Source organism: Megascapheus bottae, chromosome X (assembly GCF_031878675.1).
Source record: "Megascapheus bottae isolate mThoBot1 chromosome X, mThoBot2.hap1, whole genome shotgun sequence".
Lineage (NCBI taxonomy): Eukaryota > Metazoa > Chordata > Mammalia > Rodentia > Geomyidae > Megascapheus > Megascapheus bottae.
In genome coordinates, this window is record NC_143547.1 from 2250466 (window position 1) to 2274389 (window position 23924).

The 23924-nt window shown below is 37.3% G+C and overlaps 1 protein-coding gene across 1 annotated transcript in view; it reads left to right on the forward strand.

Moving 5' to 3' along the window:
* The window catches only part of Frmpd4 (FERM and PDZ domain containing 4), a 342429-nt gene that overhangs the window by 283512 nt on the left and 34993 nt on the right, over positions 1-23924 (forward strand). The window contains exons 5-6 of the mRNA XM_090325736.1: positions 11337-11382; positions 21507-21611. Coding sequence (XP_090181862.1) covers positions 11337-11382; positions 21507-21611 — 151 coding nt within the window. The remainder of the gene's footprint in view (positions 1-11336; positions 11383-21506; positions 21612-23924) is intronic.

The window sequence follows — 23924 nt, forward strand, 5'->3', positions numbered from 1 at the left end:
TCTCCAATGAAATTGAAACTGAAAGTTTGCTACCAAACTCATTCTATGAAGCCAGCATAGTCCTCATCCCAAAACCAGACAGGGACTCATGAAAGAAAGAGAACTTTAGACCCATTTCTTTGATGAACATTGATGCAAAACTACTCAACAGGCCAGGAGTCTGGCCTAGTAGTTGAGTGCTTGCATAGCATGCACAAAGACTGGATTCGATTCCTTGGTACCACATACATAGAAAAAAGCTGGGAGTGGTGCTGTGGTTCAAGTGGTAGAGCCTTGAGAAAGCCCAAGACAGTGCTCAGGCCCTGAGCTCAAGCCCAGGACTGGCAAAAAAAACACAAAAAAATAAAAAAAACAAAAACAAAAACAAACAACAACAAAAAACTACTCAACATATCCTGGCTAATCAACTTCAACAACTCATCAAAACATATCAAACAACATAGTCAAACAGTATTCATCACAGGGATGCAAAAGTGGATTCAAGTTACAGAAGTCAATTCATGTAATTCAACACATCAACAAGAGCCAGGACAAGAACCTCATGGTCATCTCAATTGACACAGAAAGTGCATTTGATAAAATCCAACACTCCTTTATGCTGAAAGCTCTGGAGAAACTAGGAAACCATGAAGCATTATTTACGTAGGTTGACATAGCCTCTCCAAATAATACTTCATTTCATATTTTACCACACTCCCACAATATTATTTAGTATTTCATTGCTATTGATTTTGTTGCTTGATTGGTTTGGTTTGGTTTGAGACATGGTCTGACTTTGTAGTTCAGGCTAGTATGGACCTCACTATTTAATGAAGGCTGGCCTTACTTTGGGATCATCTTGACCCCCTCTCCCAAGTCCAGGTTTACAGGAGTACACTCCTTTTCCCAGCATAATGTCTCTTTTATTCATTGATTTTGTTCAGGGTTTCTGTTCTGTACATATTAACGTTATATGCTAGATAAAATTAGTTATTTGGGGGATTCATCCTATGAGTTATAGAATGATTAACAGCATTCCTGTCATCTCTCTATTAACATTAATCATTCTTGTGATAGACATCAGTGTCTTCACAAATTTGTCATTTTCCCTCTGTGGGATACAAATCACTCCCCATTGATACTCATTTTTATATCCCAAATTCCTATGCCCAAGTAGATTCTCATAACCAATAGTTATTGAACTATATTAAAGAACTTAGGCCACTTAATGTCACACCTATATGTAACTGAATTTGTACCTCAAAAGATCCTGCTGCATTTTATGAAATTTCAAATATAAATGCCATTTTTGTCATTAGTTAAATAAGTAGTTCAAAAGCCAAAGACAGCATCTATTCAGCAAAAAGAAATGAACAAATGGTGAAAAAATTAGACCAAAGTCCAAACATATAATGTGTGCAATTAAAACTTAGTGGTTTTGCCAGGCATGATGGCTCATGCCTGTAATCTTAGCTACTCAAAAGGCTGAGATCTGAGGTTTGTGGTTCATAGTCAGCCCAGGAACTAAAGACGATGAGACTCTTATCTCCAATTACTCACTAGAAAACCGGAAATGGGGCTCAAGGTATAGGGTGGTAGCTTTGAGCTAAAAGCTCAGGGACAATGTCCAGGCCCAAAGGTAGGGCGGTAGCTTTGAGCTGAAGAGCTCAGGGACAGTGTCCAGGCCCCAAGTTCAAGCCCAATGACTGAAAATAAATAAATAAATAAATAAATAAATAAATAAATAAAATTTAGTGGCTTCTAAGTTCAGTGTTGTACCCAAAATTTTATTGCTGAATTTTAGAAAACACAATAAAATTAAGTATCTGAAGTGACTGTTTTATTAACATCTTAATTTTGTTACCACTATGTCAGTTATATGGATTTTATCTACAATAATATAATACTCTTCACAAAGAAAACTCACAAATTAAATATAAAATATCCTCAAGTAAAACATGAATTAGACATTGCAAAGTATTTCATCTCTTTTTATTGAAGTCATTGGTCATGTGCAAGCTATTTCATTTGAAACATAACATTAAAATGTGTCTTCTATTTAAAATTCAAATATATGCTGCAAAATTCATTACCAATTTAATCTTCCAAGTGATTCTTTGTACTGAAGCTGTTTTAGGCCAAGTTGTTGATTGAGTCTACATTTCTCCTCTGATTGTTTTTGGAGTTTCTGTGTTATGTAAAATTTATTTTTCTTTTATTTAACTTAAAAGGTGTTAAACAAGAGAGGTTACAGTTACATGAGTAATGTAATGAATACATTTTCCTCCTTCATCCCAATATCCTAAATTCCATAATTAATACTACAATTATGGTATCCCTATGTGTTAAGGTTTATATTTTGTGTCAAACAATCATATATGAGGCATTTGAGTGAACACATGACCTTTGTCCTTCTGAGCCTGGTTACTTCTCTTAATATGATAATTTTCAGAGACATCTATTTTCCAAAAAATTCATTCTCATTCATGGCTAAATAATATTCCTATGTGTGTGTGCATTTTCTATAGCTTGGCTACCATTTCTAAGTCCAAACCACTTATTTAAAATACTAAGATACTATTGACAAATTATCTCTGCAACCAATTATGTTATTTATGCAAGGGGCTAGCATGTTTGTACAGTACCACAGGGAACCAGAAGAATAAGAATGGAGGTATAACTTAGCTATTGAGGGTAAGAGAATAGACACAGAGTAAAGAAGATAGGAGAAAAGAATTGGAATGTGACGCATGCACACACCTAATACACCCCATGTGTAGGTATATAATTCAGTTATGGAGAAGTGTGACATTAGGAATTACAAAAGAATATTAAAAAATAAGAGTAAAGAAGGGGGAAGAAAACGAATGGAGTATGCTGGTGAGAATGACTACTAGCTAACTTTATCAGCAAAATGGATCTTTCTTTGCAGTCTCAGTTTGTACTCAATGATGTTATTTAAATAGATGTAGCTCAGCTAGTGGCGGGGAAGTGAGATAGAAAGAGAAAACACTGCTTCTTCTGAAACCCATTCTTTCCCTTGAATAACTTGTGCTGTGTGTGCCCTTATTCTGTGTTTCTTTCTTGAATCTCTTATCTTGTGTAGTGGGGTGAAATAACTCCCATGATGATTTTCACTGAAAAATTAATTGTGGCTATTTTCTCCACCCTCTTAACTTAGTCCATGTCTTGTAGTTGGACTAGAGCAGCATTCATAGGTGTTTCCTACAATACTTGTCTTGCCCTGAACAGAGGGGTATAGATGTGAGTCTACATTCAATTCTGCCTTTCCCCCCAAATCAAGCTTGCTACTTTTGATGTAGTTGTACTAGTCCCCTGATGCTTCTCCAGTGTGACTCTTACCAGGAGGGAACTTGAAAAGAAGTCAAAAGCAACACACACACACACACACACACACACACACACACACACACACCCCACACACACTTTAAAAATCTATCATGCAGTATTGCCTTGGGAGGCTTTTCTACTCCAGGCTCTGACTATTTTTTTCTTTTTTACTTTAAAAGTTTAAGGCTTATTAATATTGATTTCTACTTGTCTCTATCTGCCTATACTGTTTTCTGATGCCCTTGCCTAATTGATTCTCTCCCTTAAGCTACTTACCAGTAGTTTGTCTGTGGAGACAGAGAAATAGTGACTGTCAGCTATTCACTATTTTCTACAGAGCTGAGTGTTCTTTAAAGGGGGGAGGGGAGGAAAAGAAGAGAAATGAACAGGAAGGGAAGGAAAGAGAAGGGAAGGGAAGGGAAGGGAAGAGATCAAAATCTTCATATCCTTCATGAGAAGTTGATATTCTGGTAATCTGTTGTACAGCAAATATACATAATGACTTGATGAAGCAATCCATTGTTTCTCTTGTTTCTATAAATGATCCAATCCTATCTAGATGGTTCCCATAAGGATCAACATGTGGCTTCCATTAAATAGAATCTATGGTTGAAACAATCAGAAGGCTTGATTAGGCTTGACACCCAGGAGAGCTTTTTCATTCATATTTTGTTACTCGAACTTGCAGAGCTGACATAGCTAAGGCTGGCCAAGATACTCTGTCTTCACTCTGCTTCTTCACATATCATGTGGTCCTCGGGATTGTTGGAATTTTTATATGATAGCTGGCTTCCCTCAACATTAGCATTTCAAGGACACTATAAGGCTTCGAGAACTCTTCTAACCAAAGCCTTGAAGTCATTCATTGTCACTCATACAATACTCTGATGACCAAAAATGTACAAAGGACTGATCAAAATTCAAAGTATAGAGACTACAGGAAGGTGTTCTGAGTTGAGTTCCTCCTCGAAAGGAAGGAATGAATAATACAAATGGAAATGAGTAATATAAACATCTACTTTCTCAAGATAAACTTTTTCCCATATGGGTTAATAAGGATCTTTCCCTAAGTTCTCTTTACTTATTCCTTTAGCTATTAAACTGATGGTCTTTTTGATTGGTAATGTCACTACTCATAAAAGGGTAAAAATGATTGTGGAAGAGGCATTTCCGAATTGATAGCAACAAAGCTAATATTACTTACTACACAAGAAGACTATTGTATTTCCCTTATGTCTCCTTTTCTGTGATGACTATTGCTTCATTTTGCCCATTTTCTTTCATGCCATCTCCTAAACGTAGCTGAGACTAACAATTCAATTCCTCTTCTTTGTAAGTGTTAGACTAGCAACAGGCAGAGTGTAAATATTTCATCTAGTGTAAGGCAGATCACACTTAGCCATAATATGTTGACCTTTTCTGAATGTTTGGTCTTTTGCTGGGCATTTCCATTCTCCAACTAATAGCTTTAGTACCTGTTAAGATTTGAATCAGTAGATAATTACAATCTCTATTCAAGTGTTGCAAAGTTCAACTAGATGAAAGATTTAGCCTCATTTCAACTGGAGTCCTGTGGTGACTTTGCTGAAACTAAAGAGCCAACCCACACTTCCTCCAGCTTTGCCCAAGTTCCACTAGGCTGACACTATGATATGGCTGGTTATCAGGTCAGAAAAATGTTGATATCCATTTCATATCTTTAAGTTCCAGTACGAAAAGAAAATGTAAAGTGACTTCATTACAAAATTCCCAAGGGGTAAGGGAAGGTCCTTCTGAAGAGTCATCAGAGAAATATTGTTAATTAATTTGAGCTTGTTTAAAATTTTAAATGATGTTTTAACTTATTTTAAAGGCTGTTTAGTTTCATAAGCAGAACTGCCCAAAAGCATAGAGGTTAAGGGCTGCAATGCATTAGCTTGAAGAAAGAAATATTGTTCTAACCTCTTTGAAGAACTCTGACATGCCAGAAGAATTCTATGTGTGTACATACTTACCTAGAAGTGGCAGTTCAACTGTCCTTGCACTGTGATTTACCATCTTTCTTTCTAAATAAAAATACTACACAGCAATCTCATGACTCACTTTAGAATTCCATTTTACAATTTAATGTATCTGTTTATTGAGATGCTTATATTAACTCTTTGTCATTTAAAACTTAATCTTTCACCCTTTACAAGATGATCATTTCCGTTTTAGATTTTAAATTCTATTGTGAACTACTTTGGATATCATTGTTAAAGTAAGGCTTATATTCCTAGAGTTGTGTTATTTTCAATTGTGCTTTGCTTCATTTGTGTTGCTTTATATATAGTCTCATTTCCCTACTCAGGAAATCTCAATGTCCGTTAGTACTGATAAATTTCTCTTTATTTCTATTAAAGGATTTAGTTGGTTGTTTTAGGAGGTTAATACAAATAACACATGCTAATGTGATGTTATAATGCAGCATTAGACTGGTTTAAATGTAAAATGGAGAAAGCAGTTTAATAAAGGGCACAAAACTATACTACTGTGAGAAACAGAGAACATCAATTTTAGCCTCATTGTTAGAAGGGGTTTGGGGCTCAGCCTAATAAGGACAAGTCTCTGTGTTTGATCCCCAGCTCCAGCCCTGGAAAAATACGGGGCATTAGTACATAAAATTTTACCTTATTAAAATAAGAGAGTCTCTTTCACATAGTTTACTTACATCATCCAAATAACATCTACTGGAATCAGGGAGTCTGTAGCCACTCATGATATGTATCCCAAACATACATGTTTGAATGAATTCTCCATCATGAAAGAACTGGAGGCTCTGTGTGTGTGTGTGTGTGTGTGTGTGTGTGTGTGTGTGTGTGTGTGTGTGTGTGTGTGTTGATCCTGGGACTTGAACTCAGGGCATGGTCACAATCCCTTGAGTTTTGTGCTGAAAACTACTATTCTACCACTTGAGAAAGAGCTCCATTTCTGGATTATTTATTAGAGTCCACTTGAAGATAAGAGTCTCAAGGACTTTCCTGCCCAAGTTGGCTTTGAATCATGATCCTCAGATCTCAGCCTCCTGAGCAGCTATTATTTTTACAACTCTGAGTCCCCAGTTCTCCACTTGAAGGCGGTTTTGACAGGAATTTTCTAGAGTAGGTTAGATTGTATTTTCCTCAGGATATCAATACTGAAGTCAATAAATAAAAAGAAGGTTTTTATTTATTTATTTTTTGCAGGGATAGAGATGAAACCCAGGAATTTGCCAAGCGAGGCAAGTGCTCTGCCACTGGGGCATATCTCTGGTTGTAAATTGATGTTTTTAACAAACTCAGCTATTTAAAAAAATAATGTAACTGAACTTTAAAATTATTCATGGAATGTATGTGGAATTTATTATGAAATACTTGTCTAAATTTGCTTGTAACTGGATTTTTAAAGCCTCTAGCTATTTTAGGCCTTCCTAAAAAGAGGTTATCTGCTGCTTGAATGTGGTATCTTCCTTTCCTGATTCTCTTCTTTCTCTTAAGACTATTTTGAAGTGATTTATATCTATTATTTTTCCTCCTACCATATTAGGATTTGAAAGTTTAAGGGATCTAGTACATTATGGAGTTACATCTTGTCTGATCCTTCCATTAAATGATTATAGTTTAGAGAATGCATAAGAAAAGCACATCCCCATTTTAATGATAAATATCACTTCAGAACATCATATTTCAATTTTGATACTTTCATTCTTTATATTTTAAAATTAAAATCAATGTATATTATATTTTAAGAAATTTTGGCAACATTGCTACAGACTCAAAAACTTTAAATAGAATAGACATATGTGAAAAGCGCTTCTCATTTCAAATTAATGAGGCATACTGAACAATTACTTGAAGTTACTGGTAAGAAAAAAATTCTGTATAAGATGAAGTCAAATGTAAAAACTATATTTTACTTACCACATATAGATTTCTTTGTTACAAGCACCCTGTTTATTGGTGTAGTGGGCAAAATATGAGAGATCTTAAATATTCCTGCTTCTTTGTATTTGTACCATTGTTTATTGCTATCTCTCATTTAGGATAGATGGGGCCTGTGACTTACTACTAAGCAATAGTATATTGTAGCAATTATAAGTTGCTACTTCATTGATGGTGTTGCATATAAAGATTGTGACTTTGATATAATCAGTAGAAACCTTAGGCTCTCCTAGCAGAGATATACAATAGAACAAAACCTAGATACGTAAGGCCATATATTATGACGCTAAATGAAAGGACCTCCAGGATAGAGAAACAAAAGCCATATAATGTTGTTCTTAATATACTATGTCATCTCTCATCTCTTTTGCTGTTCCTTGGTTATCTCATATTGTTAAAATATTTCACCTTGTTATCTGATATATTTTATATGTGCTTAATTGGTTATTTGAAATTGGATAGGGAAAGGGGGAAATCAAGATGAGCAGGGGGATGGAGGAGGGAAATGGGGACCATGTCATGAGAAAGGGTATCAATGTTTGTGAAGTAATGCACCTTCTATCTGGTGAATATAATGTAACCCTTCTATTAATTACAAAAAAAAGACTGTGACTTTGATTATGTCAACTAAACTAAAAACAAAACTTTTGCTGACATTTCGGGGTGATTAAATTAATGGTAGAAGAGGTTGTCTTCAGAATCTAGGCTAACCCCATGTCATAGCAGGGCAAGAAGAAGATAAGAGAGTCAAAGAGAAATTTGAAAAGTTTTTAGTACAGCCATATACTAGGAGCCAAAAAAGAAAAGTTCCAGAATGAATATCCTTCTAATAGAATCACAATTTCAGCAGAACCTAATTTAGACTTCTGACCTTCAGAAACATGTGACAGCAAATTCATGTTTAGTCCCTAACTTTGTCTTAATTTGTTAAGCAGCAATTGGTAGGCAATACCCTACCCATGCCTGTTGGCATCATAAAATAAAGAGCAAGCATCCTCCACAGACTCATTTGCTCCATAGAGCTATTGCACTAGATCTGTGAAGATCAGCTGTGCATTCCAAACGTGAACAAATCAATATGATGCCACTGATCATTGTTTGAGGGGAAATTAGCACTTGCCTCAACAGCCTTATGGACCATCTATTTTCTTGCCCATTCTACCTCATGATTTGCTCTGGTATTTATGTCTTGCATTTGAATTTTATGTCTCTTCTTGAGGTTTTATCTCGTTTATTCAATGATTGTTTGATCTCTAGACCATCTAAGTAAAGAGAAGTTGAAACTAAATTTAGTAAGCTTATCTCAGAGGGTGTAATCACTGTTTTCCCCCATTGTTCATTTAAAACAGCTCCCTGGGACCATTTCTAGTCCAAAGTTCCAGTTACAAGATCCTTCCGTTAGGAAGAACCCAAGGGCTGACTGGACCCAATGCATTTAAGTTTCTAAATTATTCTACAGAGGTCCTCTCACTCCTAGAAGAAGCATGGCTCATTAGGAGACCTTCATAAATTGATCCCAGGACAACATTTTTTTTGCCAGTCCTGGGCTTGAGCTCAGGGCCTGAGCACTGTCCTTGGACTTTCTCAAGGCTACAGCTCTACCACTTGAGCCTCAGCACCACTTCCAGCTTTTTGCTATGTATGTGGTACTGAGGAATCGAACCTGGGTCTTCGTGCATGCTAGGCAGGCACTCTACCACTAGGCCAACTCCCGGCCTCCCAGGCCAACATTGTTATTGCATCTCACAAACCTTGTCTCAGGAGTTACATATTTTGGATCTGCCTCAGTACAAGGTAGTCTTTTCACTAATGTAGCCTCTGCTCTTTGGGCATGTGCTAATTCTGTCATCCTGTCCCTATTTCCCTTTTCTATCTTTAATTAAGTCCTGAGTGAGACCTCATGGGAGGTAATGGGTTAATATTCTAAACTATTTTCCAGCACCTGTGAAGGTCCTACAGTGCTCTTCTTTAGCGTGTGGAGATGATTGACATCTATTGGCATGGGACACCAGCTGAAACTGTCTAAATCCATCTTGGCATCCCATAACATGAACACATATGGCTTTGATATATTTTCCTTCCTAGGATTGGGTTAGGAATCCTGAGGGATCTGTAGCACTACAGAATTTAATTCTTCTTGTCTGGCAGGTGATGATTAAGTACTTAGAGATGAGAGAAAACAGAAGTAAAATCTCTTTCCCAGGATGATGATAGAGATCATGGTGAGAAATTTTACATCAATTATTTTATTGCTAATGGAGCAGTGAGCAATCAGCCCTCAGGAATGGTGAAAATCAGGATTGTTCAGGGACTCCCAATATCTGCATCCTGAACTCTGGAGTACACCCGTTATATGCTATTACTCTCTGTGCCTCTTCTGAATCTAGAGAGCGAAACCTGGTCATTCTGAAATTCAAGCTCAATCAGCTATACCCAAAGGACAAGTACCTTGAATTCCTTCCCTACTACTGAGGACTCACAGAACAAATTTGGACAGAACAAGTTGACAGAACACATAGGTCCACTGACATGACTGTAATGCTCACATTTTTACCTTATTCATTATGATCTCATTGGATTGTAATGTTACTCTGCCTACTGAAGTTATCAGGTTTTCTACCAGGCTGGACAACTGAGAGGTTGTGGGAGCAGCAGGGCTACCTACCCCAATATTGATTATACGTGGAGTTACAGTTTCTTTCCTGGTTCCATGGATCCTACCTCAATTCCTATCTCAAGGCCCTTGTACATTTTTGTTCTCAGTACATCATGGTTTTAGCAGCCAGGGTGAGTGGGATATGTCACAAATCATTTAGTGAATGAAATGTGATTTATAGTGTTTCCTTCGTGAAGCATAGTTACAACAGATCCTCTTCATCTTACTAATTTTTGAGTAATTACTTTTTAAATTTTCAAGTAGTTCATTACAACCTAAAGTAGACAATTCCAGCTCTTCTTCACTAAAATGACAACTGGTTTTTATAATTGAAAAGACAAGAAAAAGGAAAAACATTTTAACAGATAATATTTTTTTTCCTCATGGGTTAGAGTCATTTGAAAGGTTGAGTTACTTGGAGGAAATGAAATAAGCCATTCGATTTCATTATTCTGCTTTAGCTCTCATGTACTCCTTTTTGTGAGCAATGTCTCTCAATTGATGACTGTGTGAAATACTTTTTAGCTCAGTGTTCTGGCCATTGGAATTACAAAGCTGTGCTTTATGGGAAGTGATTTTATTTGAGATGCTGTTTTTACATAAGCAACCTCCAATGACATTCTCCTTTCATGATATTGCCCCCAATACTACAATGATGTTCTATGAATTCATATAATTGTTTTAAATTCTTTCCCCTTACAGATAACTATAAAGTCCTTTCTAAGCAGCACAAAAAGTAGGCTGAAGGAAAATCAAGAAGAGGAGAATCAATTTTTACAGCAGCAAAAAAAATAGGCCACCAGGCACTGATGACTCACTTCTGTAACCATAGTAATTCATGAGGCTGAGATCTGAGTATCACAATTTGAAATCAACTTGATCAGAAAAGTCCACGAGACTCTCCAATTATCCTCCAAAAAGCTAGTAGTGTAGCTGTGCCTCAAGTGGTAGAGCACTAGACTTGAGTAAAAGACATCAGGGATACAGCCAAGGCTCCGAGTTCAACCCCTGGAGTGGCATGTATATATATACATGTATATATACATGTGTATATATATGTATATATACATATATGTATATATATACACAGAGATTGAGTTGTTGCTTCTAAACTCATTCTTCCCTCCCATATTTTATTTCAGGACCCTGTTGCGCAGTGATACAGATAATATTACTCAACAAAAACCATCTAGGAAGCTTTCCATTGGACATTTTGTTGCATTCAGGAAACACTTGATTTTGGTTTCCTTTGTGGCTTGAAAACCCTTTTCTGAACTGTTTGATTTATTCTGTTCTGTGAGCCCAAATGACAATCACTAACACATCATACATTTCGTTTTGAAAGAAAACTGTCACTCTTTGAGTCCAGGTTCTGTGCATTTTGTAAATATGTTTGTTTTTCTCTCTTGCAGAAGCTGCAAAGAATCGATACTCCTCACTGTCATTCAGCCTTACCCTGTAAGTGTTCTGTGAGTAAAAGTGCCATGGAATTGTCTCTGGCTTCTAGCCCCAGTTCCCAATCCATTAAAACCACAATGATGACTAACAGCAGATAAAAATAATAACTTACATTTATGGTAAATATATCTTACTTGTGTCAGGGAGTAGTTGCTCATGCCTATAATTCTATCCACTCAAGCCAAGATCCAAGGATCACAGTTTAAAGTCATTCTATGCAGACAAATTAGAGAGATTCCTATTGAAATTAACAAAAAATCCAGAAGTGAAGGTGTGGCTGCAAGTTTAAAACATTTTATATCAAGTTTAGAAATTAATGTCATTGCTAGCTAGCTACTCAGGAAGATGAGATCTGAGGAGAGATAGGCTCAAATGGTAGATTACCAGAAGTGAGCAAAAGCTGAGTGAGAGTGAATGGCCCTGAGTTCAAGCCCCAGTATCAACAAATACACATGAAAGAAAGAAAAAAGGGAGGGAGGGAGGTTGGGAAGGGGGGAGGGAGGGAGGGAGAAAGGAAGGAAGGAAGGAAGGAAGGAAGGAAGGAAGGAAGGAAGGAAGGAAAAGGAAATTTATCGACAAACTTTAAAAAATTATATTCTAGTGACATCTAAGAAACTCTAAGAGGAACATGTCATAATTTATTGTGGCCATCTTAGCAGCAGCAAATTTTGAAAGTGTTACAAGGGTTGATTGGGTATCTACTTAGCTTAAGTTACAGCAGTATATGATTGTTCTAAATGGTAATTATTCATAATTACAGGATATAAAATACCTGTGGTCAACAACTATGCTTGCTAATCATTAGTTTTCTGAATGATTCATATCATACTGGGTTTTGAACTCAAGGCCTTGTGGTTGTTGAACAAGCACTTTCCAACTTGAACTATCCCTTTTAGTTTCAGATTATTTTCTCTTTTTTTCAAAACTTAATTTATTACATGATTCATGTAACTGTAACTTCTCTGTACATCACCTTTACAACAACTATAATAATAATACATATATAATACATTTTAGTGCAATTCTCTAATACGTTAAAAATCAGTTTATTTTCTAAATCATTTTAAAATCATTACTTTAAGTAGTTTCACAAATGGATTTCATTTTAACAATCCAGTTTACAAGTCCAGTGCAGCTAGGTCTCTCTTGTTTTCTAAATCGAATCTCATATTATATTATGCGCTGGAGGGTCCAGACCTAGATCCTCCTATATATGCTTCCCAGGTAGCTGAGATGACATCCTAGTTACATTGTACAACATTGGAGTAGCAAAGACAAAACTGTGGGTTAAAACTATATTAAGAAAGGTTCTACCTATACGAAGGAGCCCTGGTGTTTCTCCTATTCCTTCCTGTAATATCTTCAAGGCATGTATTTGTACCTCGAGGACTGATTCATTTGGAGTTGATTCTGGTACAGGGTGATATATAAGAATTTAACTTTAGTTTTTGACAGGTATTTAACCAATCCTGCCAGCACCATTTGTTGAAGACGATGTCTGTCTTCCATTCTATTTTTTTGGCTCCCTTATCAAAGATTATGTATCCATAGATCTGAGGGTTCATTTCTGGGTTGTTGGTTCTATTCCATTGGTCATCAGGCCAAGCTCTGTTTATTACTATACTTTGTGATAGAGTTTGAAGTTTGGTATTGTTATTCCTCCAGAGCTGTTCTTTCTGCTAAGGATTGTTTGGTCTATTTTGAGTCTTTTATTATGCCATATGAATTTTTGGATTGCATCCTCTATTTCATTAAAGACTGATGGTAATATATTGAATTTGGAGAGAGCCTTTGGCAAGATTGCCATTTTCACAATGTTAAATCTCCCAATCTAGGAGCATGGGAGGTTTTTCTACTTCTTTAGTTCATCTTTTGTTGGGAGCCAGAGTGGAATCAAACTGTACCTTGACTTGCATCAGACGATGGCTTTATTGTCTTATTGCTTTCTGGCCCTATTCTATGTAAATGACCTGAGAATTACCATATGAATGTAACACCTGGAGGTTCCCTGGGTCTGGAGGAGGGAAGAAGCGGGAGTGGAAAATAAACACAGCAGTCTTGGGAGTCTTTACCTGGACTGCGGACATCCCGGACCTGGTGTGTCTGTCTCTCTTCTATTTCTTTCCTACTTCTGGGGGGGCTTTCTGCTCCATCCCCATTTTCAATAGAAAATGTAGCATTTCTTCTAACTTCTTCTCTATCGTAGCCACCCGGCCCTCCATTGACTCATCATAACTTTCCTCCTTGATATTCAAACCTGAAATCTGATACTCAATATCTACTGGTTGTTGTTCCCTTTTCAAGATCTCACTTAGACTCTCTTGGGCTGCGGCATATGGCTCAGCCTCAGGTTTTTCAGAAGGGTCCTTTAACTCATAAAGTTCCCTTAATTCAAGATTAAGTTCAGCATTTTCATGTAGAGGATCTATGCATTCACTTACTATATTCCATACATCAATAGCCTCTACTGGGGTCTTTTCGGGGCCATATACATTATAATATTCTTGAATTCTTTTTCCCATCCGCTGCCAGGTTTTTTGGAATTCCTCCTCTATAAACCTTGGGCATGCCTCCTCGACAAATTGTAGGAAGCTCCGAAGCACCCCTTTTTCCACCCACGTTACATGGGCTTCAAGTAGGCCTGTTAAGATCGGTACATATGACCTATGGCTATTAACTTGACCCATAATTTTTACTCCTGACTATACACTCTCTTAATAGTCCTACGATGTATTACTCACCACAGGGAGGGGTCCTTCACCTTCGTCCCAGATTTTCAGGGTCCCTGTTCGGGCGCCAGATGCCGGGGCCAACCGGCAGCAAACCAGGGTTCGCAGATTGGGGTTCCTGAAATCGGGGGCAAGGACTAGAAAGAAATAGAAGAGAGACAGACACACCGGGTCCGGGATGTCCGCAGTCCAGGTAAAGACTCCCGAGACTGCTGCGTTTATTTTCCACTCCCCCTTCTTCCCTCCTCCAGACCCAGGGAACCTCCAGGTGTTACATTCATATGGTAATTCTCAGGTCATTTACATAGAATAGGGCCAGAAAGCAATAAGACAATAAAGCCATCGTCTGATGCAAGTCAAGGTACAGTTTGATTCCACTCTGGCTCCCAACAATCTTTAATTTCCTTTTGAAGGTTTTTACAATTTTCATCATAGAGTTTCAGCACTTCTTTGGTTAAGTTAATTCCTAGGGGGTTTTTTTGAGGCTATTACAGAAAAAATACTGAGCATTTCTATAGGCTGTATTTTCTGCATTTGCTTTGTGGATAAAACCAAATAAATAATTGAACAAAAAGATTTTAAAAGCTGTATGACTAAATAATGTTATGACTAGTTCATGCTGTCCACCCACAACTGATTACACACAGTGGAGTAAGCTACTGCTTTGTTTATTCTCATTAAATAGCCTTCAGAAGCTGGATGTGGTTGCTCATACCTATAACACTAAGCTACTCAGGAGGCTGAGATCTGAGGATCATGGCTCAAAGCTATTCCATACGACTCATCTCTCCAATTAATCACCAGAAAACTGAAAGTGGCACTGTGAAACAAGGCCAGTGCCCATGCCCAGAATTCAAGTCCCTTGACAGAAAAAAAAATAGCCTTCAGACTATATTTTTTATTGTTGAAAGTGATTTTTTTGCTCATCCTGTAGCTTGATCGCTAGACCTGGGATATGTCCTTTAGCTTCTTTTGCTGAAGGTTAGCCCACTATCACTTGAGCCACAGTGCCACTTCCAGCTTTTTCTGAGTAGTTTATTGGAAATAAGAGTCCCACAGACTTTCCAGCTATGGCTGGCTTCAAACCATGATCCTCAGATCTCAGCCTCCTGAGTAGCTAAGATTACAGGTGTGATCCCCCCATGCCTGGTCAAAAGTGATTTGTAAAATGAATATTAATCACATGAAACAATTACCAATAATAAACAAAAATATACCAGTAAACTCAAACTTTTATCCCAAGTTTTCTGACTTCAAATTATAGCTACAGTAAAATTTATTTAGCAACCTTGTTTATCAACTAACTTGTTTAGTAGTCCTACATTTCTATTTCGCAGGAGACCATGATAAATAAATCTGGTAATGAAGCTAACTGGTAATGGATAGATCATAGCTTCAGAAAGAAGAGATCTCTATTGCTAACATTGAAAGTTCTGCTTTATAGAATCATGTATTTTACAGCCTATCTTTGCCAGTTTTTGCATAACTGGGACCAGAATACTTGAGAGAACAACTTTTAAGAGGCAAGTTTTGTTTGGGGGTCATGATTTTCAATCCACAATCCTTGGGGGTTTTCCGTCTGAGTACATTATGGAGCAGAATATCATGACAGCTAGACAATATGGAGGAGGAATCTGTTCACCTTATAGTGGACAGAAAAAGAGAGGCAGGTACTGAGGCCTATGTAAATCCTTCAGAGGCACATCCTCAGTGACCCACTTTCTCTAGCTAGAACTACTCCCCAAATTTTCATAATCTCCCAAAATAGCCCTCGGGGCCCAAGTATTCCACACATAAGCCTATGCTGGAGATTCATATTCAAATCATACTATGGACAAATCACCCTATGCATTTCCATGACTCCTTGGAACATAACTGCATTCTAAGATTATATCAAATGATAGCCATCCCAAATGTAAATTATGTGAAGTATACTTTTTATGAAGGGAAAGGCTTATAGAGAACATTCTTGCAAAAATAACATGGGAAAGTATTAAATTGAAAAACTAGGACGCATAAAGGAGTAAAAGTTTAGTATGTTTGCCACTCGAATGCAATTGGAATATCTCATTCCCTAGCAATTCTGAAGATGGAGGGGGTTACTACACTGATACATTTCATCTAATTAACAGTGTCTTTTCTGGGGAGCTTTATTACTATCACTTCACTTGTGCTAAACTCATTGTGCCAATGTAAATACTGTCTGCTTAAAATCATTAAGGGAGAATAATGTTTTCCCTTCAGCTAAAAATGGCATATCAAAAGCAAATGAACTTACCACTGCATGATTTGCCCATTAATCATCACTAAACTTGGCCTATAATTACACAGAAACGGATGAGAACAGCACTGTCACACCACTTCAGTGCTGCAATCGGACCTCCAAAATTTGCATTGAGCATATTGAACATTTGGGATCCTTTTTGAGGAGCAGCCATTCAGATTTTTTGGGAATGATTTTTTGTAAAAGGACAGCCTTTCTCTTAAAATATCTTGTACAAATGAGTGAATTGAAGCCCTTAAAGGCCAATTACTACCTGTCCTACCTTCTAGGATTCTGCTTATAGCAATGGTTAGGATAGATGTGCAAGGAAATTTCAGAAATAACACAATTCTCAGGCAGATGTGGTAGCACATGCCTCTACTCCTGGAACTGGCATGATTGAAGTAGGAGGACTGTGAATTTCAGGCCAGCATAGACAATATAGTAAAATTCTATGGAAAGAGGTTAAAGAGGACAGAGCCATAGTGAAAAAATAAAAGAAATAACAGTATTCTCCAAGTATTAAGTCCAAAACACTACCCAAGAGTATATACATAATTTATCATATTTAACTGTGTTTTTACAGTGATATACACATTATGTAGTTTTTAAGTTTTCCATTTTAAAGTCCACAATTCAATGTCATTAAGTGCATTCATAACTTTGTCCAATTGTCATCATTTGTAGTTACCAAAAGAAAATTGTATTAAGCAGTAACTCCCCATTTTTTCTGCTCCTAGAAATTGCTAATCTTTCTATTTCAAATAAATAGAATCTTACAATAATATAATAATTTATGTCACTTCATTCATGCAGTTGCATTTTTACAATGTGCATCAGTGCCTTCTTATATTTTTATCTTTTGTATTTAGGCCTGAATTCAAGCCTTACCATTCTTGCTTGGATTTCTTGCTCACATCTGGTGCTCAATCACTTGAACCGTGCTTCAAGTCTGATATTTTGGTGACTAATTGGAAGTTGAGTCACAAGCACTTTTCTGCCCCAGCTATCTTCAAACCTTAGTCCTTAGAGCTCATATCCCTGAGTAACAAGGATTACAGGCATGAGCCCCTGGAACCCTGCTTGCTTCATTACTTTTTTTGCCAGTCCTGGGCTTGAGCTCAGGGCCTGAGCACTTTCCTTGGACTTTCTCAAGGCTAGAGCTCTACCACTTGAGCCTCAGCACCACTTCCAGCTTTTTTTCTATGTATGTGGTACCAAGGAATCGAACCTGGGTCTTCATGCATGCTAGGCAAGCACTCTACCACTAGGCCAAACTCCTGGCCCGCTTCATTACTTTTTATGGTTGAACAACATTCTTTTAAATGGATATACCACATTTTCTTTATCTATTCCATCATACCCTTTTTTTATTTATTGCAAAATTGAGAATTGCCTTTTTATTTATTTAACTTCAAATATAATATTATGAATCACCCTAATTGGCTTTTGCACATTGAGGTTGATATAACACACAGAAAGTTAAACCACTGTTGATTTAAGAGTCAGTTACTACAATTTATTTTGCAATAGCTTCAGTGTCTTAGCAATATAGCACACGTGCATGTGCACGTGCATGTGCACGTGCACACACACGCGCGCACACACACACACACAAACACACACACAATTAAGTGTGAACCCTAGGCAATTCTCAGGATTTGACCATTTTAGTTCATGAACTAATAATCATGTGATTTGAACTAAATATATCTATATTCGTTTCAACAAGAATGCAGCTCTCTTTACAGACATGCAAATGATTGTGGCAGCATAACAGATATTACTAGATACAAGTTCCCTTTCTCTTGGGCTTCATTGTAATTACACAGAGATATTTCACAAAGTGACCTTGCCAAGGCCATGCAGCAAAAAAAGAGACCTCGCTGAATCCAAAATCCCAACACCCTTCTAGGCAGGTTGTTCCATTGCATCTCTAAATTCTGAGGAAGAACTCTGCCTACCACTCAGCCCCTATTTCCCCTAGACATAGTAGACAGATCTTGATGTCCAAAAAATCTATAAGATGAGAGATAATGTGAAGACATCTGTGAATTGTAAGCCAAGGTCTCTTCTCTGCCCTGCTCAATAAGATCAGCAATCACAGGTTGAAGATTCATATAGCTCAAGAGAGAGAGAAAAAGAATGAGACAGAGACAGACAGAGAACGAATAGAAAATTAGTCATTTCAGAAGTACCAGAAGCTCTTCTCCTCATTAAATGATCATTAATGATCAAATCATTATAACCCTACACTAGATGTGACCACCCCCTCAACTTCTCACAGCTCACGGCTCTATTAGAAAGAGTTTATATACAGCTATCATTTTAAATGATCCCTATGATGGCCACAGTAGACGTGAATTGGACATGTACCAACTCTTCTACCTTTCAGTAAAACTTTTACATTTCTTTAATGGTAAAATGAATGAAAACACTGCTGCAAATGAGGGAAGCCATGGAGCCTATGTTCTTTGAGTCTGGCCTATTTCACTTAATATGATTTTTCCAAGTCTTTCCATTTCCTTACAAATGGCGCAATATCATTCTTTCTGATGGCAGCATAGAATTTCATTGTGTATAAATACCACATCTTCTTGATCCAATCATCTATTGAGGGGAATCTGGGTTGGTTCTATGCCTTAGCTATGGTAAATAATGCTCTAATGAACTTCATTGTGCTAGTAGCTTTAGATTGACCTTGTTTCTGGACATTTGGGTAAATGCCAAAGAGTAGAATTGCTGGGTCATAGGGGAGCTCTATGTTTAGTTTGTTGAGGAATTGCCATACTGCTTTCCAGAGTGGTTGAATGAGATTACACTCCCATCAACAGTGTAGTAGTGATCCCGCCCAGCCACATCCCTGCCAGCATCAGTTGTTATTAGATTTCTTGATCCTGGATATTCTAACTGGAGTGAGGTGGAATCTTGTTGGCATTTCTTTTATGGACAGAGATGTTGAGCATTTCTTCATGTGTTTATAGGACATTCTTATTTCCTCTTCAGAGAAGTCTCTAAGCCCACCTTTTAATCGAATAGTTGTTTCTTTGAAGATTTGTTCTAGAGATATTCAATTTTTTGAGCTATTGATTTATTTCTTGTTTCTTTTTTTGTTTCTTTTTTACTGAAATTAATAGAAGGGTTACATTATATTCGCCAAATAGAAGGTGCATTACTTAACAATCACAGTATATTTTGTATATAAGACCCTTGTCTGTTGTATGGCTAGTGAAGATCCTCTCCCACTCTGTGGGCTTTCTGTTTAACTTACTAGCTATGGCCTATTCCATACAGAAGCTCTGCAGTTTAATGCAGTCCTATTTGTCCAAACTTTCTTTAATTTGTTGTGTTTCTGGACCTTTATTAAGAAAGATTTGACAAGGCAAGGAATCCTAGTGTATTTCCTATTCCTTCCTGTAAAGTTTTGAGGGTATCTGCTTTTACCTCAAGGCCTTTGAACCATTTGGAATTAATTCTGGTGCAGGATGATATATAAGGATCCAGCTTTAGTTTTCTACAAGTGCTTAACAAATACTTCCAGCACCGTTTGTTCAAGAGGCTGTCTTTCTTCCATGTTGTTTTGGCACCCTTATAGAAGGTTAGGTAGCCATAGGTTTGTGGGTTGATTTCTTGGTCTTCAGTTCTATTCCATTGGTCCGAAGGGCTGGATTCTCCTAGCAAAGGATCACAATACCTCAAAAGCTATGTAAATATTGTCATACAGGATGAGACCACTTGAAATGGACTCTAATACATGGAAACAAGAGGTTTATCTTTATGATTGTTGTTCTTAATGAACTATGTGAAGTTATTTCTTTTTTTCTTTTTTTCCACTTATGTTTAATTGCATTTGTTTACTGTATCTGACTTTGTTACCTGGTATACTGTATATATTCTAATTTGTTTATTTGAAATAGTGAAGGAAGGGGAAAACAAGATGATGGGGAGGAAGTGAGGAGAGGAAAAGGGAGACAAAAACATGAGAAGGGGTATCAAGTTTCGAGAAGTAATGTAACTATTACCTAACAAATGTAACTGTAACCCCTCTATACATTATCCCAACAATAAAATACAATAAAAAGGCATGTTAAATTGAGGCCCATTAGTAAAACTATTTGGGAATAATAATTTTACAAAGAGGAAAAATAAGCCAGTCACAGTGGCTCACACCTGTAATCCTAGCTACTCAAGAGGCTGAGATTTGAGGATAGATGTTCAAAGCCAGCCGGGCACTAGTGAGACTCTTATCTCCAATTAACCACTAGAAAACAGGAAGGGGCACTGTGGCTCCAGGGGTAGGGCAGCAGCCTTGAGCTGAAGAGCTCAGGAACAGCACCCAGGCCCAGAGTTTAAGCCCCAGCACACGTGCGCACGCGTGTGCGTGCGCGCGCGCGTGCACACACACACACACACACACACACACACAAGAGGAAAAAGTAGTTTGATATAATAATTTTTAAAAACCACTGTGTAATGACATTTCCCCATTCATAAGGATATGGACTTAGAAAAAATATTAAATGAAGTAAACCATACCCACAGAAACATAGGCTCCATAATTTTCCTCATTTGTAATAATTAGTATACATCTAGGATTTTCCTAGAAGAGGATCACAATAGCTCAAAAGCTATGTGCATATGGCCATATAAGAAGATGCTAATTGAAACTCCAGGATAGAGAAACAAGAGGTTTATCTTTGTGGTTGTTGCTTTCAAGGTACTGTGTGAAGTTATTTCTTTCATCTTTTATTTTCCCCCCTTTATGGCTTAGCCCCTGTTGTTATTGTATCTAACTTTGGTATGTGATGTATTATATATGTATTTATTTGTTTATTTGAATTTGGGAAGGGAAAAAAATGATGAGACAAAGGGGGAGGGGTGAACCAATGTAATAACAATATTTACAAGACAATTTTTTTTTGGAAATGAAGTTTACAACTTATGAGGAAGTGGGGGAGAGAAAGTGGGAGAAAAACATGGGAAGGTATAACAATGTGCAAGAAGTAAGTTACAAATGTAACTGTAACCCCTGTGTACATCACCCTGAAAATAAAATAAATTTTAAAAAAACACTTTCAAGATTTTCATTGTGCTACAAATTGTAAAAAAAAAATGTCTTCTTTTTCTTCTAGTCTCCCAAGTCAGCATTTATTAGTGCTGCAAAAAAGGCGAGATTAAAGTCGAATCCTGTCAAAGTGCGCTTCTCTGAGGAAGTCATCATCAACGGCCAAGTGTCGGTGAGTTTACAGTCACCTTGCCTTATCATTCAATCATGGAAGCAGAGGCTTTGTCCTCAAGCAAAGACAGTAGTCTTTCCAGAATATTCAGCCTGGATGTGCTGGTTGGTTCTCACAAGTGTATCAGATGTCAGGATCATAAGGAATGGGACCCATCCTCAAGTTGTGCCTCAATCTCCTCTAACACAGGCAGAACATGATAGTCATTTTTTTTCCAAAACCACTTTCAGCATTAGAGACCTCACTGCTTTGCAAAGGAGACCATTTGATCTTGGCATACTGACATTGCCTCATTCAGCTTACATAAAATATGCTTTTGAAGCTTGTAGCTTTTTCTTTTCAACTAAGCATGCTTCTGTATGATAGCCCTTTATATATTTTGAGAAAAGTATTGTTTCCCTTGAGTTTTCCTTACCTAAAAACTTATCATCTCTGAACTTATCAAAACATCTTCATAGAAAGTATAGCTGTACTGCAGTTAGTTGATCTTCAGAGTGGATAATGCAGTCATAAAGACAATGTTTCATTTTCAGCTTTTTCCAAAGAAAACAGTAGAATGTTTTAGTTTGGGGAAAACTCTTACACTGGGAGCTAATATTTTTGGGAATCTGAAAATGCCAAATTTTGTTGTTGAGGTCTGCTATTGCTCTTGTATTGTTTTAGTAAATTCACAAGGATCATAATCTCTTCTGTGAGCTCTATGTTTAGTCACGAGCTCTTCCCTGAGGTTCATCCTGAATCTAGACTGGAAACTATACACTTGGACAAGTTACTAACCTGTAACTGCGGGAGTTGGTATATATATGTTAGTTTTCTCCTTGCGGTAATAAAAAGAAAACTAATATTAACCATTTAAGGGGGAAAATTTGGTTTTACCTCATGGTTTCAGATCAGCTTTGACTCTTTACACTGGGTTGCTGGTAAGGCAGAACATCATGGCCTTAAGCGTGTTTGTGAGTCTACTTAATTAAAGATAAAATGCCTTAACATCAGAGCTCTCTCATTGTTTTTTATTCAAACCCCATGACAGATTAAAAATGATTAAATATTACATAGTTATGAAACTATTGGGAAATGGGCCTGACACTCTTATTGGGTCATGCTGTGGACATTTTCTGCTGTCTTGTGAATATGTTGTTCTGCTCACTCCAATGAGTTCCATTACTTGGGATGTAGTAGTATCATATATCACCAATTGATAGTACAACTACCCCAGTTGAAAGCAAAAAGGATTCCAAGGATAAAATAATCAATGCCTCTCTGGGGTCTTATGTATATGTAACCCGCTGCCATATGGATGAAGCACAGCACATTCTTTGGCCTGTGCGACCCTTTCCCTCCATTTGTCCTTGCCTTTCTCAGACACAGTTTTGAGGTACTGTTCCACTGAATTCAGATTCAGATTTCCCCAGTGAATAAGGCCCCAAGAAAGCTGTGTGACAAGACCAAGGAAGTAGAAAGGAAGAAAGGAAAGTTTAAAAAAAACAACAACAAAATAGGAATGCACAGTGAAAAGTAGGAAGGTTGAATTTCATTCACCACTTAGACACTGGTAAACATCTGAGAATTTTGCCTTCAGTTTCCACATTGGCAATCCGAGGGACATATGGTATTGTTTCACAATTGTTGCCTTTCCTGAAACCCTGTGGCTCTGTAACCAGCTGTATGTACATAGCTCAGCTCATTCCAAGGACTCAAAGAACTTCCACAAACATGCCTCCACGCCTTTTTATCTTTCTCATTCTTCATGATATCACTTAAAGGAAGCATCCAAATGACTGCTTTTCTATTATCCTAACATATTCCTTATTTGTTCCCTTGGTGTTGAAGCATGGCTATTCCTAAATGGATTAAAACTAGATTCACAAAAGGATGTTACATTGATATTTGTTCATATTTGTGACTGACCATTGTGATCTTCATCAGCCTCCCGCAGTGCCATGTCATACAACTTCATTGCAGTTGTTCATTCTGCTTACTTGTTTTATTCTACTTCATAAAAGTTGGGGATACAGGGCTGAGAGATGGCCTAGTGGAAGAGTGCTTGCCTAGCATGCACAAAGGCCTCAGTTTGATTCCTCGGTATTACAAACACAGAAAAAAGCTGGAAGTGGAGCTGTGGCTCAAGTGGAAAATCACTGTCCTTGAGCAAAAATTGTCCAAGGCCCTGAGTTCAAGCTCCATGACTGACAAAACAAAACAAAACAACAAAAAAAAAAACAGTCGGGGCTTATAGTTCCGAACCATGACACTTGGTTACAAAGAGATTATGTTTCTGTTTTCCAATGGAAAATCTTGAATTAAAAAAAATAG